This window comes from Pteropus medius, unplaced genomic scaffold (genome assembly GCF_902729225.1).
Source record: "Pteropus medius unplaced genomic scaffold, Ma_sr-lr_union100, whole genome shotgun sequence".
Classification (NCBI taxonomy): domain Eukaryota; kingdom Metazoa; phylum Chordata; class Mammalia; order Chiroptera; family Pteropodidae; genus Pteropus; species Pteropus medius.
The window spans coordinates 5,941,203-5,967,937 of NW_024340701.1; the positions used below are offsets into that span (position 1 = coordinate 5,941,203).

At 45.4% G+C, this 26,735-nt stretch overlaps 3 protein-coding genes across 9 annotated transcripts in view; 1 reads left to right on the plus strand and 2 right to left on the minus strand.

The window, feature by feature from the left end:
• TTC39A (tetratricopeptide repeat domain 39A) overlaps window positions 1-1,432 on the minus strand; it is a 38,946-nt gene extending 37,514 nt beyond the window's left edge. For all 4 annotated transcript variants that reach the window (XM_039885845.1, XM_039885899.1, XM_039885862.1 and 1 more), the window contains exon 1: window positions 1,282-1,432. In XM_039885845.1, coding sequence (XP_039741779.1) covers window positions 1,282-1,319 — 38 coding nt within the window. In that variant the 5' untranslated portion in view covers window positions 1,320-1,432. The remainder of the gene's footprint in view (window positions 1-1,281) is intronic.
• On the plus strand, window positions 1,012-13,946 carry LOC120618695 (transcription initiation factor TFIID subunit 4-like). The gene is made up of 4 exons (XM_039882872.1): window positions 1,012-1,554; window positions 3,778-3,878; window positions 9,976-10,143; window positions 12,442-13,946. The coding sequence occupies exons 1-4, from the start codon at window positions 1,012-1,014 to the stop codon at window positions 12,545-12,547; spliced, it is 918 nt and encodes a 305-aa protein (XP_039738806.1). The 3' UTR covers window positions 12,548-13,946.
• An 8,977-nt stretch (window positions 13,947-22,923) lies between these two features.
• Window positions 22,924-26,735, minus strand: part of EPS15 (epidermal growth factor receptor pathway substrate 15) — a 110,109-nt gene continuing 106,297 nt past the window's right edge. For 3 of the 4 annotated variants that reach the window (XM_039885818.1, XM_039885808.1, XM_039885835.1), the window contains one exon: window positions 22,924-25,064. In XM_039885818.1, coding sequence (XP_039741752.1) covers window positions 24,918-25,064 — 147 coding nt within the window. In that variant the 3' untranslated portion in view covers window positions 22,924-24,917. The remainder of the gene's footprint in view (window positions 25,065-26,735) is intronic. The other variant, XM_039885827.1, reaches the window with a different exon arrangement.

Consider the following 26,735-nt stretch of genomic DNA (forward strand, 5'->3'; position numbering starts at 1 on the left):
CTGGGAGTTCAGGATTCTTTGATAGGTGCCCTGCTCCGCCTGCCTTTTGACCTGGAAACCACTTTTCTGGGCCCAGTGGGGTGGCACTCAATCAAAGCTGGGCAGAAGAGACTTAACCGGGCTCTAGACTTCCAATGACCAGCCCAGAGCAAGAAAGGAGCAGCCAGTCAGCCTCCCTGTATTTTCCAAAGTAGGGACTAGAAGTCTAGGGAGGATGAAGGACTTGGCGAAAGTCAATACAACAAAAATGGTCATGACAAGATTCACCAGGCAACCCTCTTGAAGGCCAGGGTGTCCCCCAGCCACCCAACTTCCAAGCGCTCAGCCCAGAATGCACACACAGGCCCCGTGAAGGCCTCCAGTTGACAGCTGGCACCAGCCTCGTCATCTCCCTGTTCATGTTAGCCCTGAGGCCCTTGGCAAATATTGTCCCTGGTGGCGAGGCTCCAGTCAGGGCTGGCACCCCTCCCAGTTCACCTGGGCCGGATCTCCACCCAGCAACCTCCCAGCAGTCCGGCCTCCCAGCAGCCATCCCCTATCCACTGGGGCCTAAGAAAGGCAATAAGTTGTACCATGTCTCCTAGCGGTTAGCAGCTGTCGCTGCTACAGGGGCAGCATAGGGACCCTACAGAGTTCCTCAGTGGGGTTAGGGTGGGGGTGGACAGAGGAGCCATGCCGAAAGTGGCAACACCCACCTTTATTACCCGGTTCCTGCTGTACCCAATGGGCCTGGCCAGTTCATTTCTTAGCCTTTTAACTCCTCCAAATATCCCTGAAGATAAGGCAGTGTGGCCTGCGGGTGGGGGGCTCTGGTATCAGATGGAGCTGGTTCAAAACCCAGGCCCACCTCTCACCTCCTGGGTGACCTAAAAGAAGTCACTTAAGAGCTATGAACTATGCCTCAGTTTCCTCATCTGTAATGGAGGTGATAATAATAGAGTCCACCCGCAGGTGTAGACGTCACTAGGGGACGAAGGCGGCTCTGAATGTAGTGATGGCCTGTTACTATAGATGCGTGAAGAAAGTTGGAACCCAGAGGGGAGTGACGACCCAGGGTCTCCAGCTCCTCCACGCTCCTTCCGCGAGTTTCTGCAACCCCCTACCCGGCTCCCGGCGGCGGCGGCACCCAGAGGCGAGCAGAATGGGGGGCGTTGTGCCGCCCCGGCAGGGGGCTGGAAGCCGCAGTGCGGGCCGCGGGGCGGGGGCCGCGGGGGAGGCCCGCCCGGTGCCCCGGGCCCAGCCCGCCCCGCACCCCCTAGGCCATCCGCACCGCGCACTTACCCGGCCGGCAGGGCGCCCGGGGCGCCGGCTGTGGTCATCTCGGAGGGGGGCGGACAGCGTGCCCCCGCCGGACGCCAGCTGCGGCCCAGGTGCTGCCGCCGGAACCCGCGCCCGTTGCTGTGCAGCGGAGCCGCGGACGCGGCTGCTGGGGAGGGGCGCGCCAGGGGCGGGGAAGGCGGCGGGGCCGGGCCAGGCCATGGGCTGCCCACCCGCGCAGTGGAGCCACAGTCGCCACCCGCATGCGGATTGCGCCCCAACTCTCGGCTCCGACAGGTGAGAGCCCCCGGCGGCCCATGCCCCAGGACCCTATGTGCGCAGCCCCCAGGGACCCGGAGCTCGCTCCTTCCTCACACAGCCCTACCTATTTGGGGCCAGAAAGTTCTTCTGTGCTAGATCTGAGGTCCACTTGCCTGTCACTCTCCCCTGCTCTGCCTCGCAGTGGCCCCCACCTGAGCCCTTCATCATCCTACTGCATTCATTGGTGGGGGGCATTCAGGCAGAGAAAAGCCCGGCCTCCAGAGTAAGGCTTGGATTTTAATCCCACCCACTTGCCACTGTGTGACTGTGTTTGAGGAGACAAAAAAAGCAGAAAATAACGTGGCAGTTTACTCATTGCAAACCAGCAGGTCACACTTGCCTTCTTAATAATCCCCGTAAATGACATTTTACAGATGGAGAAACTGAGGTACAGAGTTCATATGACTTGCTCAAGGCCACTCACGCAGTAAATGGCAAGTTGTGATTGGAACTCAAAGCTTACACTCTTACCACTTGCCCCCCTTAGTCCCCTTCCCCCTGAATACCCAGTGCCTATGTGGGCATCATCTATAACACTCCTTGGTTGCCCATTGTGTGCCCAGCCCTGAGGTATGTCTAGGTCCAAGGGTGAAGCCGATCTGGTCTCCTGGCAGAAAGAACCACTGGCCCATGAGGAGTTAACTAGCCACCACCCCTAGGGCCCAATGCTCTTAACCATGACTCATCAGAGCACGTGGCTGCCATTAGAGCTGTCCCTTCACAAAGGCAGGGACAGAAGGAGGAGGGACTCCAGTGCCCATGGATTAGCCCTGAGCTCCAGGATGTTAGGAGAGGAAACAAGGAGGAACTTGCAGAAGCAGGTGGGAAAAGAGCTTAGACTAGGTCCCTGGAGAACCAGGCAGATAGGACCTGGTGGCAGAGGGGAGAGCTTTAGGGGATTACTGTTTCGATCTAAATAGCCTACCTGGAAAGGTAGTGAGTTCTTTTCCTACCCACAGGTGAGCAGAGGCCAGATGCTCACTTGCAAGGATCATCCCACCTCTGGGATTCCCAGATATAGGCGTAGAAAAGATAATTAACTATAAGGAATAGGCTATGATAACAATCCACCATCAACTATAGAAATCCAGATAAGGGAAAATGCTACATAGGCTGGAGGGGTCTGGGGAAGGTGGGTACACAGTTGAGCCTTAAAGTTTATATTATGCATATACAATGAAGTCATGGAAAGGGTGCACCATATGGGAGAACAGCATGGATGAAAGCATGGAGGTGGGCAAAAGTACCCTCGTGACAGCTGGGATTCACAGAGCTGGTGAGAAGATCAGCAACGTTTGTAAACAGTAACCTGAGTGATGAGGCTGGGGGCTATGCACTTTCAAATCTCTTGGTATTTGCACATGCCCTTATCTCTGCCTGGAACACACCTTTCTCCTTTGTCACTTATTATTTATTCATTTAACTACCGGTCAATCCAGGAAATTACAATTAAAATGCTTCTTTAAAAAACAACAACAACAACAAATTTACCAATGTAAAATTACCAGGGTCCTCCTAGAACCTTGGGAGGGACCAGGTTCTGAAGCTTTATGCTACATTAGCTTCAAGGTAAATCTTTACTCCATTTGACCAACACTTTTTAAGAACCTGCCATATGCCAAAACTCCCACTCACCCTGCAGGTTTCAGTTCAGAAGCTGCCTCTTCCAGGAAACCCTCCCACCCTGGCTGTGTCAGAGGCCTCCGGGGCACACATTGCCCAAGCCCCTTTATCACCCTGGGCTGATGCGGTCTGTTTGTGGTAGTGGTGGAGTGAGGTTTGTATGTGACTGTCTCTGCCATCAGACTGGGAGCTTCTGGAGGGCAGGCCTGGCCAGACATCTCTGTGTTAGTGCCTGATTAATCACTAAACACTAACACTGAGCCCAGCACTTTACCATTTCCCTCAGAGTAATGATTACAATAATGACTGATGTTCATCAAAGGCTTGTTACGTGCCACAGATGTTAAGTGTAAAACAAACATCTCATTTAATGCTCACTTTTAACCTGAGCCTCAGTTTCCTCATCAATAAAATAGAAATAATAATATTGCCTATTACAAAGTGCCATGAGGATCAAGATTCGTGTATGTAAAATGTGCAGAATAGTGCATGGCATGTAGCACAGTGCTGTGTAGGTGCTCTGATGGTGGCGGCAGTGGTGGTGAGGTAGATGCTATTATTCCCCTCCTTTTACAGATGACAACTGAGGCTCAGCAAGATAAGCAGCCAATCTGTCTTTGGAGCTGGAACTCTCCCCACACCACAACACTGGCAGTGATGCTGGCGCCACTCACATGGTGAGTCAGAGCATCCAAGTGGCCCATCCCTCAGAAGGGCTCCACCAAGCAGTTTCCAGCCCCCAGGAGCTCTGGCCCAGTCCCAATCCTGGGGAGCCTATGAGTCACCATTATTTCCACCTCCCAATCTAGGTGACCCTGCTCAGGTCCCCTGCCCATCTCCACCTTGAGCCGACAGGAGAGCATCATGAGTCCCAGATTCCTTCCTCCCCTTCCTGGGGACCTGTTTCCTGGTGCTTTGTGCCTGGGAGATACCAGGGCTGCTTTCCCCCCTCATTTTCTCCCCAACCTGCAAGAACATATCACTGGGCTCACCGAATATTTCAGTGGCTGTGAAGACCTCATGGACTGCTTTCACCTGTACTACTTGTCAGCTTAAGAAGGCCCTCAATAAATATCTGTTTAGTAAAACCTCCTCAAAATTCTCCAGAAAGCTCCACAGTAGCTTTCTCTCCCATCCTATAGATGAGGAAACCTAGGCTTGGACCAAGTATGACTTGAACTCGGGTCTAGCCATAGCATAAGGGCAGGTCTTGAATCTTTATCCTGTAGGAAAAGTGTATGGATATAGGGGTCACAGAAATGGGGGTGTGAGCATGTGAAAGTGATGCGATTGTTGCTGAAAGAGCTTAAGCTCAGTGAAGTCAGTGCTGCCTCTTCTCTGAACCTCAGCCTTCCCATCTGTAAACCTGGGATAAAAGTCCCAATCTCTCAGGGACACTCTGAGGCTTATTAAGCATGACTCCTTGACTTCTCGTCCCTTTTCCCCTTCTCAGTCCCCTCCTCCAGTCCTTGCCCTGGCATGAAGCATCCTTGCCCCGACGCCCCCTGTCTCTACCAGAGCATCCTGAGTCCTGGATCCCAGAACTACCCCTCTTAGACTCCAGAGCCCTTTTACCCATAAAGCAGGTTGTTTTTAAGTGAGCGAGCCCCGCCCAGCAGGTTACAGGCTTGGATTCATTAATAATTCACAAGCAAACAGGCCCATCAACAAAGGGCCCTTGAAGAGGGTTGTAACAGTCATGGTTCTTAAATATTCCCTGGAGAGGAGCCCTTAGGAAGGACCTAGGCCAGCTCCTTGGGCTGGCCTCCTTCTGCCCCATGGACTCTGATCCCCACCAGCTGTGGAACCTTGGGCAAGTTACTGCCCCCCTTTGGCCCTTGGTTCCCATCTTCCTGACCAATGTAAAAAAGAGAAAAGGTTGGACCAGGAGTTCAAGGGCCCTCCTTGCTCTGATGTTCTCAGTTCTGGGATCTGAGCTCTTTTACCAAAGTCTGGTCTCCAAAAGCTGCCAAGGGTGGGTCTAAGGAAGGAGCCCCAGTCAGGTACAAGAAACCAAGAACAGTTTGACTAGAAAGAAGAGGCAGAGATCTAATGAGGGGTTTCTGGTATTGAGTGGCATCCTGCTGGGGCTTAAAACTCAAGATGCAGAGCCAGGATCTGGCTGGACTCCTGACCCTACCACATTCTAGCTATGAAGCCCCAAGCGAGTCACTAGCTTGAGGCAGGGCAGGGAGTGGTTCAGAGAGCAGCTTTGCAAGCCAGGGCTTGCATCCCAGCTCTGACACCCGGCACCAGTGACTGCATCTGTGAAATGGGGATGTTGATGGCACCAACCTCACTGGTTTGTTGCAAGGATTAAATGAGGTGATACACATAAAGCATTTGGAACAAAGCGTTATTCTTTGGGCTTCAGTTTCCTCATCTATAAAGCAGGGACAACAGGATTTTTGTGAGCTTTAAATAAGCAAATGGACCTGAAAGGGCTTTGGAACCATGCCAGGTTATTCAGAAAAGAGGGATTTCCCCTAAGATGTGCACTCAGACCTGGCCATGAGCACAAGGACAGCGCAACATCCATTGGACACCTACTACATAGCTTCAGGGCAGATGTGCTATGTCACACACTGCTGGTGGGAGTAGAAAGTGGCGCCCTCTTTTGAAAGGTCAGTTGGAGTTATGGATCGAAAACCTTAGAAAAGTGACACCCAGGCAGCAAACTTGTCTGAAGAAATAATCACAGACACAGAGATTTATGGTACAAAGATGTTATCAGAGTGTTTTCTATAATAAAGACAGAGCTAGATGAAGAAATAAGCTAAATGCTCATCAGTAAGGAATCTGTTCAATGAATTATAGTGAATCTGTAGGGTAAACTATTCTGCAGATATTTAAATTGTGTTTATAGAGAATTTATTTGCCTGGATTATTGTATGGTCTCCTAACTAGTTTCTCTGCTTCTCCCCCTGTCTCCTTATTGTCTTTTCTCCACACAGCACCAGACCCATTGAATCAGCTCACGTTACTCTTCTGTTCGGAATCCTGCACTGGCTCCCCATGATGCCGAATACACAAGCTAAGGCCTTTACATGGCCACAAGTTCCTGCATGACCTGCACCCCCATATATCATTCTGGCATCACCTCCCTTTGTTCTCTCTCATATTCAGCCACACTGGCCTCCTTGCTCTTCTCCAAATACGTTAGCACACCCCCACCTCAGGCCCTTTGCATCTGCTGTTCCCTCTGCCCGAGATGCTCTTCCCACAGCATCTCACTTGATTACCCCCTCGCCTCCTTCAGATCACAGGTCAAATTTCACCTTCTCTGTGAAGGTTTCCCTGACCATTCTCTTTAAAATGGAACCCTCTCCCTCATACTCTGAATTCCTTTTCCCTGCATTATTTTTTCCATACATAGCACTTGATATCTGACATCCTGTATATTTTTCTTATTCATTTATTCTCTGTCTCTCCCCATTAAATTCTACACTCCACAAGGACAGGGATTTTTTTCTTTTTTTCAGTTTTGTTCTCTAATATATTTCCAGTGCTCAGAACAGTGCCTGGCACAGGTAGGTGCTCAGTCAATGTTTGCTGCATGAATGAGTTTTCTAGAAGATGGGAAAATATATTTTTTTAAACAGAATATAAAATTAGTACAAAAAAAATTTTTAAAAACCACCTCAGTGACTATGCATTTGAGAAAACATGAGGAGGCCCTGATTTCCTCGTCAGAACTGGAGAGAAGACCTCCTCGGACAGAGCTGTGGTAGCTTGAAGGAGATGATGCTCGTCAAGTCGGCACACAGTCAAGGGCAGATCTCCTTGTTCTTACAGATCACCGAGGCAGCAGGGTGGCAGGGGATGGCGGTGTTCTAGAGGCAAGGGCCCAGTTCAGAGGTTGTCCAGGGGACGGAGGCTGGGGCCAGAGGGATCAGTGGCACGCGAAGGAGGAGAAGGGTGATGATCTGAGTGCAGTGCTGTGCACTGAGCTTGTGGAGATGTCATCCCCCTTTGACTGGCCTTGTCCTATGCTCAGGGCCAGTGCTTGAATGTGCCCTTCAGTCACCTAGCTATAAAGGAAATACCTACCTACCTATTTTCTTGGCAAGACAGCAGAGTCACCTTCAGTCTGAGGCTTAGATGCTCTATCTGGGGGAGGGTATGTCTTAGCTGGAGCTGAATTCTTACAGGCGTGGGTACTTGCCAGAGCTCATTCTGTGAGGGAATAGGAGAGACACTTGAGGCTGTGGGAAGGAATGAGCAGGGACAGACTTCATCTCATGGGGGAAAAAAGGAGTCAAAACGAATGGAGTGTCTGGCCCAGGTCTCCCTGGACAGGACATCTGATGTCCCACAAAGTGTCGTAAGTCTTAATATAATTGTCCCGTTGGGGGACATGGGGCAAAACCAGACACTTAGTTGGGCGGGGGAAGGATTTTACCTGAAAGCAACAGATTTCTGCACTGCTGTTCACCTGAGAAAGGCTGATCTTGGGAAAAGAAAGGAAGGCTTTGGCAGTCTTGGGTGAGGAGAGAAATTTCCTCCTCTCTTCTAGGATGGAGGACGCTGGAAGACATATATTGGGCCTTCCCAGAAGTGGAAGTTCTGCAGGAAGGCTCCTGCCAGGACAGCTGAGGGGCTTGGTGAGGGAGGGAATCATAAAAATCTTCTGTTACTCTTCTCTGCTTCCTACGGTACCTCAAAGGTTGCAGCCACATCTTAGTCAAGCTGGTAGGGAATTAGGGAAAGAGTCTCTCTCACCCTTGGGATGGGATGATAAAGAGCCTCAGGGACCATTCCCGCATACGCCCTCCAGTCCAGGGTGGTGGTGGTAGGAAAAAAATGGGGCTGGGGCTGGCAAAGCCACAGTCTCAGGAGAGTTGTGGGTGGCACAGGCCCCAAGGTATGGAGTACAGAAATTAAATGGAGTCACTATACGGAAGCTGCTAAATTACTAAAATCAGGTAGGTTGAGAAAACTATTCTTGTTTTATCTAGCCTGGGAACTTAAACTTTTGAACCTTCCAGTCCTGCATCAATGCCTGGATGTACATCATACGTACATAACCCTCTGGTTACCCCCTTGAAGGACTAGGGAAAGAATGCTCACATATTCAAACCACCTGACATCCATTATCGACACCACCGGTCGTCTGGAGGATTACTACCTCGGAACAATCCAGACGCTAAGAATGCAGAACTGATTCTTCTCAAAAACATACTTTTTACTCTAAGAACTCGTCGCTTTTCTTTCTTCTTCAGAATACGCTGGGTATTGCCTAGTTGTGTCTCCAGTTTACAACCCCAAAGACCCTTAAATAAATCTTTATCCTTTATTTCCAGCAGAGCTTCCAAACTCTTTCTGAGTTTGTTTGACAGCTTCCAGAGGACGCCGTGAGGGACTAGTTCCCAGATTCAGGGTGTCAACAGCAGTTGGAGGGCTCTCGGTGAGATAGGCCAGGGTGCTCCAAGTAAATCATAATTTGGGTACTTCATGAAACTATGGCTTTATTTTAAGGCCTGCCAAGTGGCCATATCTATGCTACAACACCCCCTACTCCTACTTGTTTGTAGAGAACTTTTTCTCCTTCCCTTCTGGCCAGCTCCATTGGATAAATGGGAGGTGCATCTTCTTACTCGACCCTACCTCTCGGGACACAGTGAGTGATTGGTTGAAGGAAGTGCCAATTGAAATATTTCCCTGAGCTTTATCAAACTAGTGGTGGTGGAGAAGCCCTTCCTCTCGTGTCTAAAGTCACACTGCCAGAAACCCCCAGAGTCATGATTCAAATCAGCCTGTGTGGCTCCAGGGTACTTTTCACTGGTTTGTCTTCCTGTACTTGGACTTGAGCCTGGAGCTGCTGGTAGCCATGCCTTACAATGAGTGCAGAAGTAGGTGAGCATTAGGAGAGAATGGAGCTGACCACAGAGAGAAATTGAGTTGGGAGGCAGACATTTTCAGGAGAAGCACAAAGGCACTTAAGCAACTCAAGTCACAGATCTGAAGGTATTTCAGGAAATGTGGCATACGGGCAGAACTGAAAGTGCAACCTAAATAATCTATTTCTCATTGACCTCAAGAAAGGACCAAAAATGTCTCAACTCAGAATCCTTCCATCACTGATAAAGAGGACAAAGGTTACTTGGAGGTGTTCCATGGTATCCTCACCAGGGACTGAGGATCTGAGAGGCTGCAATGTGCCCCCCACACCAGAGCCCTCTCCTACCCCGTACAGCTGCCCTCAGCAACAGGGGATATTTCAGAATCCTGGGAGCAGAAACTTCATTCAACATCTTAGAAACTTCAACATTGTAGAAACTTGAAATTTAAAATCACAAGTCTGGTAATCACAAATGCCTCAACTTGCCGATCTGAGAATCTTGGAAGTAAAAACTCAGCACTGGCCTCAAGTCCAGATCCAGTCCCAGGCAAGAGACCCCAAAGCTGCCCAAAGATTCCAGTCACCAAACTAGAAACACCCTACCCAAAAGCATCTGAGAGCTCCTTGATCTCAGGCTCAAACCAAGAGCAGGAATTCTGTCACCAGTAGCCCTAGCTGTCTGCAGCCTCTTGGCTGGGCCCCTCCATTCCCAGGGAGGCCCCTCTCCCACAGCAGCTCTGCCACTGAATTACTCTCTCAAAAGCAATATGCCTGCCCATACTTCCCACTTTGTTCCTGGTGCTATCTCCTACAGGAGCATCCATGAGTCCCCGGGGCTGCTGATTCGGCTGGGAAGGGGCCCTATTTGTAGGCAGAGTAGGTAGTAGTTCCCATTGCATAAGATGCGTAAGATCATTTCCCTCTTCCAACAGGTCCCGGCTACCTAATCCTGGTGACTGGAATCCCACAATTGGCTCCCAAACCTCTCAGAATCCCCTCTGTTCAATGCAAATACCTCTGAGGAATTTCACCTCATACCAGTGCAAGAAGGAAGTGAACTCACATTTCCTGAACACTGAATATGTCTCCGTGGCCGTCAGGTCTGTTGCTAACGTGACTTCACTAGGTCTTCCCACTTCTCAGTTAGCAGCTGAGTAAACTGAGGCTCACATAGATCAAGTAACTGAATCAAGGTCATAGAGCCAGCAAGTGGCAGAGCAGGGGCTGAGTGTTCTCCCTTCGCCCTTTAGCCAGGCTGTGAGAGAAAAGGCAGTGTGGTGGGTAAGGGGTGAGGGTAAAGAAGTCACAGGTCCTGAGCTGGGAGAATGGAGACATGGGTTTGTGCCTCACGTGAGACCCGGTGGGGGCAAAGAATTCTCTGCGTATTTGTATCCAGCAAGTTCCCTGAAGTATAAAGGCACATGTGTTCAGGCCCTCACACGCACTCCCTCACACAGGCCCACAGGGGATGCGGAGGTCTCTACTTGGCCAGAGTCTCCCTTCTCCGTCCCCTCCTCACTGTCTCTTACCTCTCTCTGGTCATTCGTGATTCTGGGTCTGGTCTCCCAGCCTGTCCATTCACTTTTCAGTTCTTCCTTCTTAGCTTCTTTCCCCCATTCCCTCCATCCTAATCCACACCTTAGCATCTGTCCTAGATCACCACACCAGTCTCCCCTCTGGTCCCTCTGCCTTCCTCCACACTATGACATCAGCAATGCAGAAACATGTGAAACTCGGAAGGCTCCTCGGTATCTACAGCACAGAGCACAACTGGGTTCTCACAGGCAGGGCAGGCCCCGGCGAGAAACCCATCCGAATGCAGCTACTCCTCACCATCCCAGCCAAGGGATCTCACCTTCCTCAGCAATCATCCCTCCCCGCCCCGCCCCCCGGCCCCGCCCCGTGTCCTCCTCAAAACTGAAGCACACTCTAAGCCCCATTCTGTGCTGGGTCTAGGGACATGGGGGCCCATGTGTAGTGTGGAGAGAGAAAAGAGTGACCGTGGCCCATTGTTGAAATCTGCTGTCCCTTAAATCCTTTCTCTGTGGGGTAGCAGGGTCATACTTAAATATGTAAATCACGCTCCCTAACGCCCTCTAGTGGCTTCACCAAACACATGCAATCCAAACTCTGCCCTGTTTGGGCAACCTGCCTTTCATCAGGCACTAAATCTCAACAATTTCTCCCATTTTCTGCACCTCAGACTCACCTCAGGCTTTGACATGAGTTGGCCTCTCTGCTAGGAATACTTTGGTCATGGTTGATTTTACCGTCCATCAAATCACCCTATTTTAAGCCTTACACAGCATCGATATCTGGTGTTATTTGCCTACTAGTTTAGTCTGTCTTTCCCACTAGAACACGGTCTCCCAGCAGCAGGGACTTGTATGTCTGAAGTAACACCATATCTGCAGCACCCAGTACAGTTGCCTACAACATAGTATGTGCTCAGCAATGTTTGTCAAAAGACTGAATGAGAGCCATGAGAGGGAAGCAAAGATGCTGGGACCCTGGAAGCCCCTGAGCCTGACTGAAGGTTGGGGTCAGAAAGAGGTCACCTGAAATCGAGTGTTACGGGGTGACTATTAGGAGTGGAGGTTGGTATTCCAGGCAGAGGCAACCCTGAGCAGCCCAGCACAGCTGTGAGAGCACTGCAAAGCCAGATGGTATTGCTGGACCAGAGGGAGGGTCAAAGAGCGATGGGGAATGGACCACGGGCTGCCCCCAAAAAACCTTGAACTGCACCATCTAGGCGATAGAGAGCCACGGAAAGGTTTTGAAGCAGAAAAATGGCATGGTCTGCTTTCGAAGAGACTGCTAGCCCGAAGGATGTATGGAAAGGCAGAGACTGCAGAAACTGGGAAAGTTAGGGACTGTTGCAATCACCCAAGGGGAGTGAACAGCTTTGAGAGACATCCAGGAGATAAAATCAGCAGAACTTGGAGACTGAGGTGGAGGTGAGGGAGGGAGGTGAGAGGGGTGACTCCCAGGTTCCGGGCTTAGGCAACTGGGCGGATGACTGTGCCATTCTGAGATGGAGACACAGGAGGAGGAACTGGTTTGGGGGTGAAATGTGAAGTTTGATTTGGGGCTTGCCTAATATGAGGTGCTCATAGGACAGTCAGATGGAGGTGTTGGGAGGGCAGTTGGATTGTCCTTCTCTAGGGGGTAGTAGGGCAAACTTGAGGTCAAGGCTGCCCTCTCTCCCCTATCTCATGGGAATACTTCTGGAGAGACCAACTCATCCAGGAGGTGGGGACAACTGGAGAGGTGGAGGTGACACACAGGAGGCAAAGACACAGCGCTGAAGAGTTGACCTTGGAGGATCCGTGGCACATATAATTCCTCCATGGACTAGCACTGGGACCCAGGATTTATCCTCACACTGTTGTCCCTAGATGGGGACCACTCCTCAGGGGGATAGTGTGCCTGCTCTCACCTGTCGGGGCACACAGGGTGCCCATCTCTCTGCTCGCGCAGCGCTGGAGAGGACTAGGTGCGTGAGCGGCACCACCGCCGAGGGGAGAAGCGGCTTTCCAGACCTGACTCCCAGCTCACCTGAGTTGCCCTCGCAGGCGGCCCATAGGTTGCAGCACGGTAAGCAGGGCTGGGGTGAGACCAGGATGCTGGGCCTCAGCCCTTCTGGGACCATAACATGTGAGCAGGGCTTCATGCAGTTGTGGGAGGCGCTGGGCTGCTCCTCCCAGGCTCTCTGGCCGTTACCCTGCGCCCAACAGCCCGCACACTGCTGTCTCCAGCTGTGCTCTCTCGGCTGCCCCTTCCGTCGGCTGTTCCCCACCTGTTCCTCCGTCCCATCTGCACCCCTCGCGGAGTTCCCGTCCCGCCTGGTACCTGCGGTCCCTTTTCCCGGGGGCCGCTCCCTTCCAGGCGGTCAGAAAGGCCATGGATGCTGGCTGGAATCGGAGGGGGGCGCGGGCGGCCCCTCGTGGCGGCGGCGGCGGTAGCGGCAGCTCGGGTGGCAGCACCTGGCCAGGGCGGGCAGGCCGGGCAGGACCCGAGGCTCCTCCCCGCACCAGCCTGGCCAGGCGCCTTCCTGTCTGGCAAGGGCGTCGGTGTCCCCTCCCCCGAGCAGACCTGGGGTCCCAGGCTAAGACTACTCCCGTCCAGAGCCGTCAAGAACCATGATTAGTCACAAGGAGAAACTGAGGCTCAGGACACCCAGGGATTTGTTCAAGGTCACACATAGGGTCAGTGGCAGCGCCAGGACCTACCCCAAGCCTCTCTGATCTTAGTCTAGGGCTTGTCCTCCATACATGGCTGAGGTGTCTCCAAAGCCTTTCTCTCCTAAGTACAGAATCTGCCTTGCCAGGGCTGCACCTGAGTGGAGTTGGGGGCAGAGCAGGAGAGGCTGGGAGCAGTCAGGGGAGCAGAGAGGTGGGCGAAGCTGCCTGGGCCCGAGAGAGGAGGCTGCTGGCCAAGCAAAGGCACTGGGACATGACCCTGTTCACATATTTCTGATTCCCAGCACCCCTGCAGGAGCTGATGGAGCCACAAACTGTCTCCAGTAAGAAATTTCTTTGAAACCCCAGATTTTGCCTTAGGTCATGTGCATTTAAGTTTTATTTTAAATAACTACTAACAAGTAGAAGAATCCTCTCCGGAGCAAAGTGAGCCCCTGGCAGCGCAGTCCTACAGGCTTCCGTGGGAGGCTCACCTAAGGAGGAAGAGCAGGAGAGCATCTCAAGGAGCTATTTGAGACGGATCACTCCGGCTCCAGCATAAAGGATGGATTCAGGGACCCCTGGAGACATCCCTCAGTGAGAGAGAAGGAGGGTCGAACACAGGGCAGGGGCAGGGTGGCTAAGGGACCACTTGTCTCCTTTTGGGCTGTGTCTGTATCTTAGGTACTTGTGCAACACAAATCATGTGTCTAATAAATGGTGACCGATTCTGATGAGTCTGAGACATTTTCTAATGTGCCAAGCCCTAACAGGTGTTTTACACAAATTTGTATTTAATTTCATCTTATTAAATACTCACCCCCGTTTTTACAGCTGATAAACTGAGGTCCAAAACTGACTTCCCTGAGGCCAAGCTGTGGAGCCAGGTCTTACGCCCAGGTCTTTGTGCCCCCTTTGGGACTTTCCCCCAGGACCTTGCCTGTGGTGGGGAGGTGGGCTAGGCATGGAGTGGGAGGCCTGGGCAGAAGACAGAACTCTCGAGGACTATCGGGGTAGTTTCTCTCACTTTTCCTTGGTAAGCAGCAGAGAGAATACAACCTTTCCCCTTTTCTCTGAGCGACTCATGTCATAGTCTTGGCAGATCAACAAGGACCCAAGAATGCTGCCTATCTGACCACAAAGCTAGAACTTCCAGATCTGGAAATTCCAGTTACAGTGCACCCAGGGGCCCAAACCCCTCAGCCCAGAGCCTTGTCCAGCTTGGCAGCATTGGGCACTGCAGATAGCCAACTTCTTGGGCTCACAAGCATGGCTATCACAGGGACTCAAAAGCCTGGTGTCCTATAGGCCCAGAGCCCAGTCTAATCCCAGGTAGGATTAAAGTCCCATCGAGCCTCTGAGCCACACAGCCAACACCACTTTCTCCAGAAAGTCCTCCTATATTTGTCCAATGGAGGAATCACTCCCTCATCAGAGATTACATTTTTATCTGTCTCATAGCATTTAGCCCTACATATTTTTCGATCCCTATATTAATCATCAGTGACCATATTAGTTTCGCTCTTCAGATTTCTATCTGAAGGTACAGAGAACGTCTTGCATCTACGGCTTCCACAGAGCCTAGCACCACTGCTGCGCATAGCAGGTGCCCAGTGTTGAGTAAATGAAGAAGGAACTAAAACTTATCAAGTTTCGATTGGTGGCAGGCACTATGCTGAGTACCTTTGCATACACTACCTCTAATCTGGACCGACTCTGTTTTGAGAATATTTGAGTCAGAAGTTTCAAAATGTTCCTGAGATCAGATCAGGAGCTGCGACTCAGTTCCAGGGTTCTCAAACTTCAAAGCTTGTTTCCTGTTCTTCTTCCCCCTTTCTCCTTCATCTTCATCATGATCTTCCTCTTCATTCTCACCATCATTTGCTTAAAACTATGTTAGGCATTTTTCTAAAAACCCTTCATTTTTCCTTCTCAAAACAGCCCTATCAGGTAGGCCCTTTTACAACCCCAATTTCTATAGCTGAGATGGTGAGGCAGAGAATTAAGTAATTTGCTGAAGATCATAAAGGCTAGTTAAATAGCAGAGCTAGGACTCAACCCAAGCAGATTCAAGTCCATATCTTAACCCCAGCCCCAGTATGCCTGCCATGAAAGCTCTTAGAATGCGCACAGCATTTATGAACAACTTTCCCAAAGGTTATCTCGTTTTGAATCTCAACAACCCCAAGGTAAAGCAGGTTTAATTCTTTCATTTACTCTGGAGCCAGACTGCCTGGGTTAGAATCTTGGCCTTGCCACTCGATAGCTGCATTTAACTCTAGGCAAGTTACTTACCCTGTGCTTCAGTTTTCTCATCTGTAAATGAGGATAATAACAGCATCTATCGAAAGAGTTGTGAGGACTGAGAGTTAAGACAAACAAAACAGAGTACTGCTGGACACACAGTGTGACATGTGCACCTCCTACTATGTAATAGTTTTATCCAGAATCAGTGAAGGATGATGCGTTCTGTATCAATAAACTTTCAAGATAACTTGTTTATTCCCTTTAATTTAACCATAGACATTTTCATAAAATGTACTACCTTTTCTGTCTTCTTAAACACAGACATGACAACTCTTAGTAAATACCTGCCGTGGACCAGGAATGAAGACTTTATATCCATCACTTCTAATCCTCACAACATGAATTAACTGTTATCCCCGCTGAGGACCAGAGAGGTTGAGAGATATACCCAAAGTCACGCAGTTAACAAATGGTAGGGCTAGAATTTAGACCCATGTTTATAAGACTCCGAGGTCTAGGTTCTTTCTGCAAGTCCAGGAACCATCTCAGGAAGCTGTGATGAATCAGGGTTTTCTTTGAGAATATCGGTTCTTGCTTAGGACTGATTTGCTGCATTTGATCTCTTGCTGCTCAGTCTCAAAGGGCTGTCTTTAAGGCCAGGTGTGCAAAAGGCAGCGTGGGGTGGTAGAAGAGCAGGTCTCAAGAGCTGAGACACCCGGGCTGGGACCTGGCTTGGTCTCTACTAGGTTGGGGGGGCCTTAGTGCCAGGCTCAGAGAAGGTCCTCAATAAGTGTCAGCTACTTTTCCTTGTCTCTTCGTTTCCACAAAATAATCATATACCACAAAGATATTTTGGTTACTGTGGACTGCATATATGACAATGGTCCCATAAGGTTATAGTGGAGAACTTCCTATAAGAAATGGAAGGACATGTGATTCAGGAGAAATATTTTTTTCTCTGTTGGAAGCAATATCTGTGGTGCTTGGCACAGATTCTCCCACAGCACCTCAATTTTGAGTGCACAGATGACATCTGTCAGTAAGCCACTGATCTGTTCAGCACAGAGGAGCCTGTCCCCTATCACTACATATTCAAAGGGTGTGGCTTTTTTTTTTTCCCAGATCCAGCTTGACAGTCTTCAGGATGTACATGGCTGTACATTCTTTGTTGAGGACCTAAGATCTTGTATGAGGACACAGGTCCCCAGGAGCTGCCTTAACAAGTATTAAGTATCACTGCCACTTTAGTACAAGCTTTCTGTGGTAGTGTGGAGCCAGCATGTCCCTGTACTTTGGAAATATTTTCAGGTTGCAATGATGTAAAGCACTGTTAAGCTTTATTTCTTCCATCAATTCAATGCCAGAGAGAGCCCTTTGTGCCAGATAGGGTCAATGGAACCAAAAACGAAATTTCAAAATCAAATATTGAGTCCTCAGTTCTACACTCCTCCATGTTAAACACCCATTGTGTGTGTGTGTGTGTGTGTGTGTGAATACCACAAAGTTCCTTATCTGACCACTGTTCCAACTTGTAATAGCCCAAACCACATTGCCATGACAATCTCGTGTTCCTTTCTCTCTCCATCTGTTTCTTATTCCTACTGAGCCTCAGGCCACCTCTCACTCCCTGTTGACAGTCACTATCATGGTGACCTTTGTCCTACCCGGCCAGTTCCTCCTCAATGTTTCCAATCAATCCAGCCCACGTCCCTGTTTATGGAGCAGCATTGACAGCTTTGATGTTCTATTTCTCACCCTGTCAGAAGGGTGCTGGGGGAAGCTTGTGGGACAGTGTTTATAATGTCTACAGTAGTGACAGTAATGTCCTAGGTCTTCACATTCACTCCCCACTCACTCGCTGGCTTACCCAGAGCAACTTCCAGTCCTATAAGCTCCACTCTGGTAAGTGCCCTATATCGGTACACCATTTTTCATATTTTATAGCATATTTTTATTGTACCTTTTCTATGTTTAGATACACTTAAATACTTACCACTGTCGTACAGTTGCCTATAGTATTCACTACAGTAACATACTGTACAGGTTTGCAGGTGTGTAGTAAGTAGGCTATGACACCTACGTTTGTGTAAATGCACTGTAATGTTCACACAATGACAAAATTGCCTAATGACAAATTTCTTAGAGTGCATCCCTTTCAAGTGGTACATAATTGTAACTCAGTCCTCTCAATTTCTGACTCTAGAGGAGATGGAAAGGAGAGGTTGAAACTAAGCCTTTAAATTCTGGGTAGCTGAACACATTCTATACACTTACTGAGGTGGGAGAGAAAACTGGGCGGCGAGTGTCTCTGCAAGCACACACCCCCCTCCCCCATGAGATAACCCTTTATATTATTAAACTGCATATATAACATTGGGCCCTACGTTTCTTACTTGAAAGGAGATGTTTTAAAAAAATCAGTGGCTTTCAAATATTTTATCTTGTGACTCAGCACATAGTCAATAAAAATTCTATTTCATAATTTTGAAAATGCTACTCATTAGCATACTGAAAAATTTACAAATAAAATATGAGATTTGCTTCAAAATAATGAGGGGGAAGTGAGTAGGAATACAGATAACACTGAATGTGCATTGGTAATTACTGAAGCTAATTACTGGTACATAGTTCATTCTACTGTACCACTGTTGACTTTATGTCGCTTGATTCACTAAACTGATTTCACTACCCAATCAAGCTAGAGAGTAAGATTTTGTACATTTTTACTTTTTTATTTTTTAGGTGAGGCAGCCCTTGGTTGACCTCACAGATTGCAAGGATCTTGTCAGCTTACAATCCCTTATTTTTTTATTTTTTAAGCCTACAGCACCTGGTCTTCCTAGGTGGTCTCCCAGCCAAGTACTAACTAGGCCCGACCCTGCTTAGCTTCCGAGATCAGACGGGATTGGGCTTGTTCAGGGTTGTACATTTTAAAAGGATTTCATACTCTACAATCAGATTAGGGGTACCTCTATTTCCTTCAAGTGGCATTTTCTCAAGATTTGTTTAAAGGGAAAAAACCAGCTTGCATGTTCAAGTCATTACTGATTAAATACCAGTCAGAAATTAAGGTTATGAAGGGAAAGCCTTCTAAGGGGTTAGTTTTTAACCTGAGTGTGATGGGAATCAGTGGCATGTTTTACTGTATGAGCGACAGGGGCAGATTTCGATTCTAGATGAATCTGACTACAGCATGGAGGATGGTTTGGAAACAGATAAAAACAGAAATTGGGGGCAAGGAGATTAGGAAGCTTTGGCAACAGCCTAAAAGAGACATGATGAAGACCTGAACTGGGGCAGTGGCGCTGGGAACGAAGAAGACAAATTTGAGATATTTAACATATTTTTAAAAATTGTTAAGACATGCTGATGGTTTGGAGGAGGATGAGTTAGGAAGAAGGCCTGGCATGTATATACTTGGTAAATAATATGATCAATGAAAGGGTGAAATCAGAGCCTAGCAGCAAAGATGCTTCACCGAGTACTCAGAAATTGGGGAATAGTCTGCCTTAGGAGGAGTTAAACTATATTGAGTCCACACACGATGGATGAAAGCAAAGATATGCAAAGGCACCCCAAAAACACATTACACCTATTCAGCCAGCCAAACCAGACTGTAACCTGATTAAACTTATAAATCTAAGAAACATGTTCATCAGAGGGACTGAGGCAGCCCTGGCTGCAGAGAGCAAGGAACCCCAGAGGCAAGAGGCATCTAGGCACTGGCAAGGGAGGTATCTTGTTCGACCAATTGTGGGCATTCCAAGCTCTGTGGCAACTTTTACTGGAAACCGACATTCTGGCCTCTACATCAGTCCCGGTGAACTTGCTTAATGAGAGCTGTTTTATTGATAAAAATCAGGTTTCTAAACCTAAAAGTTAGACGTTGGACCAGGTTGAATTCACTAAAGTAATGAATGCCACTTTTAAATGAGGCCTCCTGGGAGACTGCCTTTCCCAGTCACCAGAGCTCTGACCTCAAATGGTGTGGCTTGTGAGAGCTGTGCTTTCTTTTGACAGTTACCATCTATGCTTTGACTAATGCTAGGAGAATACTGTGTCCTGAAAACACCTCCTCTAGGAAGCCTTCCCCAATCCTCTCAGCTAGAACTATATTCTCTTTCCCCTAATGTCCCAGCACTCCTATCATAATCCTCAGTATGCAATGTTATGAAGTTAACTGTAAGTAAATGTCTATCTCCCCTACTATACCACTGACAGCAAGGCCCTCATACTAGTCTTTTCTTGTTCTAGGCCCAGCACAGTAACCAGAACACAATATACCTTACTAAAGGTGAATGGGAATAATAATGATTTTCTCACTGTGCATTTCAAAAACTCAGACAGTATAGACGAGGGGTCCCCAACCCCCAGGCCACAGACTGGTACCAGTTCCTGGGCTGCACAGCAGGTGAGCGGTGGCCAGCAAGCAAAGCTTCATCTGTATCTGCAGCCTCTCCCCTGCATTAGCATCACCACCTCAGCTCCACCTCACATCATCAGGAATTAGATTCTCATAGGAGCACGGGTCCCTGGTGCCAAAAAGGTTGGGGACCACTGGACATAGACTTTTCTGAGAGTAAGAGGTGCACTATAGTGGTACACAAATATTTTAACATAATTTTTTTTTTCACCAGAGCAAAGTGATTGAGCATGAATTCCAGAGCAAGGCTGCCTGGGTTTGAATCCTAGCTCTGGCACTTTTTAGCTCTGTGATCTTGGACAAGTTATTTAACCTTTTTGTACCTCAGCTTTCTCACCTGTAAACTAATGATAACAATACCTAACTTAAAAGATTGTTATAGAGATTAAAATGAATCAATATAAAAGTCCTTCAAATAGTACTAGTACATAGTAAGTGCTATCTACTAGCTTGCAATTATTATTTTTTAAAACTCTCTATCCACAAGAAAAATTAGAGGTGCTTTACACTATGAAGCAGAATCCACAGGTCAATTATAGAATGACGAGGTGCTATAGCATTGGCAAACTAGATGAGTAGATTTAATAAAACTCACAGGGGACCAAAGAGACTTGGAAGTTAGCTTCTACTGCAGTGGTTCTCAAAGTGAGATCCCTGGGCTAGCAACTTTAGCATCATCTGGGAATCTGTTAGAAATTCAAATTCTTCAGTCTCACTCTATACCTACTGAAATCAAAAACTCAGGGGATGGAGCCCACAATCTACTTTTCCAAGCTCTCCAGGTGATCCTGATACTCGCTAAAGTTTGCAAACCACTCCTTTCTCCTCACTACCGACATCTATCTAATAAGATTCTAAAGCTTGTCGGTTCTTCTAAGTTGGTCCCCTTCGCTCAGGCCTCAGCCACAGCCACATTTTAGGTCCTTAATATCTCACTTGAATGACTCCAATAGCCTTTATCTACTCTCCCTGCCTTACCTGGTTCTTCCTAAAACAACCCTCCAAATTACTACCAATGAGATCTTCCTTACAAATACTTTTTTGGCCACAAAGCTCAACTCTAGTCACACTGAACTATTTCAATACTTGCTGCCCGCTAGCACACTATACACTGTCTTTATACATAACCACAGCCTCTGCCAAGAATGCCCTGTCCCCTTATCCGTGACCAAACTCTTCAAAACCTACCCTATGCCTACGTTTTTATGTATTCTTTCAAGAGCTTTGCCGGCACTAATAAATTATCTTTGCTAGCTTTGTGATTTTAAAACTTGTATTTCTTTAATAAAAAGGTTGGTCATCTCTCCTATATACTTATCACTCATTATAATATTAATAAATAATAGTTGAGTGTTTTCACGGGTCAGAAACTATTCTAAATCCTGGTAAGGATTAGATAGGAGAATGAATGGGAAAATTTTTTATAAGATGCTATGTGTTATGGAGTGGGTCTATTTCATTAATCGTCGAGAGCAGAGATGACAGATTATTGTATTTACGATATTTCTCCTCTGGCTTCTCAACTTTAATAGGAATAGAGAGTAGGGGTTAAAACTCAGGAACCAGTCTCCTGGGTTGATATTCCAGTCTGCCACTTACTAGCTGCAAAACTGTGGCCTACTTAGGGCGCCTCTTCTGTAAAATGGAGACAATAGTATCTATATATTACAGGGTTACAGTTGTTATGAGGATTAAATGAACTAATATATGGAAAGCGCTATAGCTCCAGCCTGGATCCATTAATATATGTTGCTAGTTGTTAATTATCATGTACTATAAGTAAAAATTTTTTTCCACACAAAGTGAGACAAAACATGGAAAACTGGAAAGAGTGTCATGTTTTAGAAACAGAGATACCAGAGTTCAATTCCTGGCTCATCTACTTATTAGCTCTGTGATATAAAGCATGTTATTTTAACTTTTGTTGAGCCTGTTTGCCCATGTCTAAAATAGAGGATAATAATAGTACTATTTAGGGCTCTTGTGAAGAAAACACACATAAAGTGCTTTGTATAGCACTCCACACATAATGTGCAGTCAATAACTAATAGCTATTTTTCACTATTAATAATAACATAGTTGAGTTTTTAAAATTAAAATAAATACAGTTGACTCTTGGACAATGCAGGGGGCCGGGTAGGGGCACTGACCCCACCATGACATGCAGTCAGAAATCTGCATATAACTTAAGCTGGCCTTCCGCATACACGAATTCCCAGCTGCGGCTCGAAAACACAGTTGACCCTTGAACACACAGGTTGGAACTGCATGGGTAAACTTGTATTATAAAAAAGCTGTCAAAGTTAAATCTTTCAGAACAATCTTGTGAATTAGATATTATGATGTTCATTAGATGAGGAAAATGAGGCTCAGGGAGGCTAAATAACTTTCTCAAAGTCATCCTTCTCAAAAATGGTAGATCAGGGATTCAATTCCAGGATTGTATGATTTTTTTTTACACCACAGTGCCCTCCTAGAATCCATGTCATAAATCCTCATTCGACAAATATATGCAAAGCCACCTATGTTTCAGGCACTATCCCTACGTATATACATTTCCTATCTTTCTTTTTCGAAAACGGTGCTTGATAACTAAAAATAATAGTTAACATTTATTAGGTATTCTACACCAGGTATTGTCTCGTGTACTTCATACACACTAACCTGTACTGACTGAACACATGCCCCTCCATGGACACAGCATGGGCATAAGAGGACCATGCAAAACTCCATTTCAAATAGAGTATGTATGGATAGTAAGTTTTATTATTACTTAAAGTTTATTGTTCTCATAGTTACAGGCTACAACTTGGAAGTTTGAAACATAAGAGAAAATTCTGTAAAGAGAGGAACCTGAACAAGTATGTAGAAGATGGTTAGAACTTTGTAAGCAGTGCCACTTGGTTCTCCGGAATATTTATCTGTCCTTTTCAAGCACAGGCTCTGGAGCCAGAGTCAACAACGTAAAATATAATCAATCACAAACCACATTCATCCTACGCAAGTGAGCATGGAGATAGAGATATATATTTATATTTATATAATATATACATACTTTAATATTATATTGGTCCACTGAGTATACATATTTTAACAAAAGATAAGAATCTATGTAATCCAGTTAAACATACACAAGGTTAGGGTACACTTATTACATCAAAAGTTGGTGTTTATAAGTTACAGATATTTAATATTTTCCAGAGATTTTAATTAAAAAAAAAATATTAAAAGCATTTCAAACATCTGTTCATTTTCCCAGTGCAAAATAAGGTTGTTTAAGACAACTTACCTTTCTCCTGAAGTTTAAGGGGAAGAAAAAAACCCAAAACTACCTACCACAATTCCCAACACTACCTTCTCAATCGACTTTTACAATACATCCTTAGTCACTGGATAAGTTTATCAAAATTAAAGCCTTGTGGTTATGATTCAGCCCTTGCTTCACATGTATGATTTTTTATGCTGAACTGTTCCAATTTATAAAAGTAGAAAAAAGTTAGCAGTGCAAGGAAGTGGTTTGTTTGTTTTAAACTGCAGCAGTCCAATCGTGTGTGGAGAGAAAAAAAAGCACCATTTCAATATGAAATGAATTGGATATTTTGGAATTTATTCATAGGCTAGGTAATAAGTTATTTTGCTTTACACAGATCAATACCACTTTGACTTTGTGACCACAGAGACTATTAATTAGTTTTTAGGTGTATTTTTCTTTATCTTGGTAAATAGGTATTCAATACATTACCTAAGTCAGTAACTAATGTTAAAAAAAATTAAGATTACAATTTACAGCCTACTTCACAGACTATTTCAAACTCAGCTTGTCTGCTAGGTCAATTTCATAGGAGACAGCCTTTTAACATATGAAGAGATCTGATAACTTGGCAGGTCTCTTCTCTCTAAATTAAAAAAACAAGACTTTTGTTGTTGTTAGCCTGCCAACTTCATAGGCAAAAAACATGAAGAGAATAAACTATTTTAAAACACAAAGATGGACAAAAATCAATAATTTGATTTAATACATGTGACTTTTTTCATTTGTGTTCAGTGAAAGTTTTTACATTTCAAGTAATTGAGCCTTCATTAAAGAAAACAAAAATATATATATACAAAAAATTAAAGTACCTTCCAGTTCTAGCTTGCTAAAGTTTCTTCTGCAAAAGTACAAAAATAAATCTACCATGAACTAAAGAGAGCAGTGCTATAGCAATGGCAGAATGGCTGCCATGTTAAGATTTCTGCTTACCTTACACTGATGGGTATATTTTAGGTGATAAATTTTCTCCACTGTCTAACACTTAAAATTATGGAGAGCTATCTGTTCATCTATAATTCTTTAAATCCAGAAAAAAAAAATTTAAATCTATTTCACACATGAGGCTTTAGCATTTTTATTTAGGAAAAGATTGAGTCTGAAGCTGTAAAGGTTAAACCTAAAGCATCCCTTCTTCGATAGTGGAGTCTATTTATGCAAAATAGATTTCCTTGTCTATTAAAAAAAAACAAATTAAACAGTATTTTGATTATACGGAAATACAAACATGCACTTTGAATTAGCCAATCTGCACTATCATAAAAGAAATAGGATGTTCTTTCCTTTCCCCTCCCTCATCCATTTAAATCAGGGAAGAATACTGCAAACTTTAAGAACCCCACTGGCTATCATCAGAGTAACTACAGAATAAGGGTAGCACGGGGGTGAAGCTTTTTCTCTATATTCCAGAAAGCAGAAGCTTGGGTGCTCTAGCTTTACAGTAAAAGTAGCACAGGCAGGCAAAAGCTCACAGTAAATGCACACCAGAACAGGGGCCTAGCTGAAGTTGTCTGGGTTGCCGCTTTTACAGCGGGAAAAAAAAGACAAATCTGAAATGGAGTTTTTTAAAAAAACAAAACCTTTTGTCACATTTATAGGAATCTCAAACCTTTTGTATTCCCATGCTCATAGGTAGTTTTGATACACACTGTAAATAGCTTCGGTATTCAGGAAGAAGAGTATTGTATGGTTGACAAAGGACAGGAGAATTCTTCATGCTTCTGAAATCTCGGATTTGCTGAGTGCAATAGCTAATTCTAAGTCTTCTTGCTCCTGCTGATTCAGTCGGGCAAGCCTCTGCTCTTCCTCTCTCTCACTTTCCCTCTTGGCCCATTCAATCATATCCTCTTCAGAGGGATACTGTATTTAAAAGATGAATGGATGAATAAATAGACTGAGTAAAACAAATAAAAAGAATGAAGAATAGTTTTTACAAAGGACACTAACTACTTGTTTCACCTGAAAAACTCTGGGAATAGTCTTATTTATTACTTGTTAATTTTTTTTTTCTGAAAACACATTTGGTTATTAAATGTGATTTAATTTAAAAAATTCATGCACTCTACAGATAGAAAGTCTATAAAACTAAACATTAAAATATTATTTTAAAAAAGTATAAATGCTTAAAGTGAATTAGTAGATTTAAAAACAGGACTAGCTAGCCTTTTTATCCATTGCAAAACATCTACTACCTCAAGTTCAGGGAGCATCCTCACATGATAAATCATTTTCAACTTAATCCTACTTGTGATTCTCTACCTCATCCTAACCCTTCAGGTACAGAAACTATAAAACAAAGAATATGCTGATTTTGCTATACATAAAATAAGAGTACCAGGTTCACTAAACAAGGTGTGAACCAAATAATTTTTTTTTTTAATACATTATAAAGATTTTGGCAGACACTGAGAACTTTTTGGCCCAGTCTAAATAAAACCTTAACACTGGTAATTAGGTCAGGAAAATATTTTTATCCACCCATAACAGTAATCTTGGCAGGTCCTAAATAAAAAAATTCTACTTGGCTTCACATCCTATCATATAGAAGAATATCATAATAAGATAAATAACATGATGGGATGAAATGAAATAAATTGTCAGGCTTTAAAAAAAATTAAAGCTTTTTTCCTTGGGATTAGAGGGCCTTTTAAACTTTTAATACTTTACAAATCTTTCGTAATGAAAAAAGGAAGACATTTTTATTATGAGGAGCTTTATATTATACTATATTGAGATTTTGGAATATGAAATAAACAAAATGCCTCAGCTATTGTTCGAGACTCATTCCAAACAGGTTTTGACTTGCTGAAATCATATTTAAGATATTAAATGCTATAAAATGCCAGACTATTTTATATTGAGGATTATTTTCTCCTAAGAAGACCAATTCTGGATTTTCTGCTTGAAACAACTCAAATTCCATCTAACGAAAGTTAAGTCAGGATAAATCTGACACTCCACTTTCCAATAATCAAGATATTAATTCCTGTTCTCCTCTTTCACATTCAGAAGAAGTCACTGGAACTTAAAGTACAGGTTCAAAAGCTGGGTAGCTCAGTTTAATTCTGTCTGACTTAGTTGTGTGCAGATTCCTGCTTATCTCCTTTCTAACTACAAATGGCTGCAGGGATAGAGGACTAGTTGACTGATCTAATGCTACACTGAGGGACACATTAGGCAAATTGTGGCCAGGGTTCCAAAATCATCTCAAGGGCTTAAGATGATAAGTGGAAGAAAATTCCTTCATTATAGAATAGGCAGTGATAATAAAGGTCATTCTGCCTGAAAAACATCTGGGAAAGTGAAACTCTGTTAGCTACTCTAAGAATTTTATTTTTTAAAAAGTCATTTTTATCGGAATAATGATGGAATATATGTCATTGCTTTATGTCCCTCCAGAGTGACAACTCCATAATTAGTTGTCCCATTTTTGTGATATTATAGGTTTTGCCTATGCTGTTATCACAGCATCCTTCCATTGTTTTTACTGGTCTGCCTATTTTAGTCAGCTCTGGGAGAATGCAGAGTAAA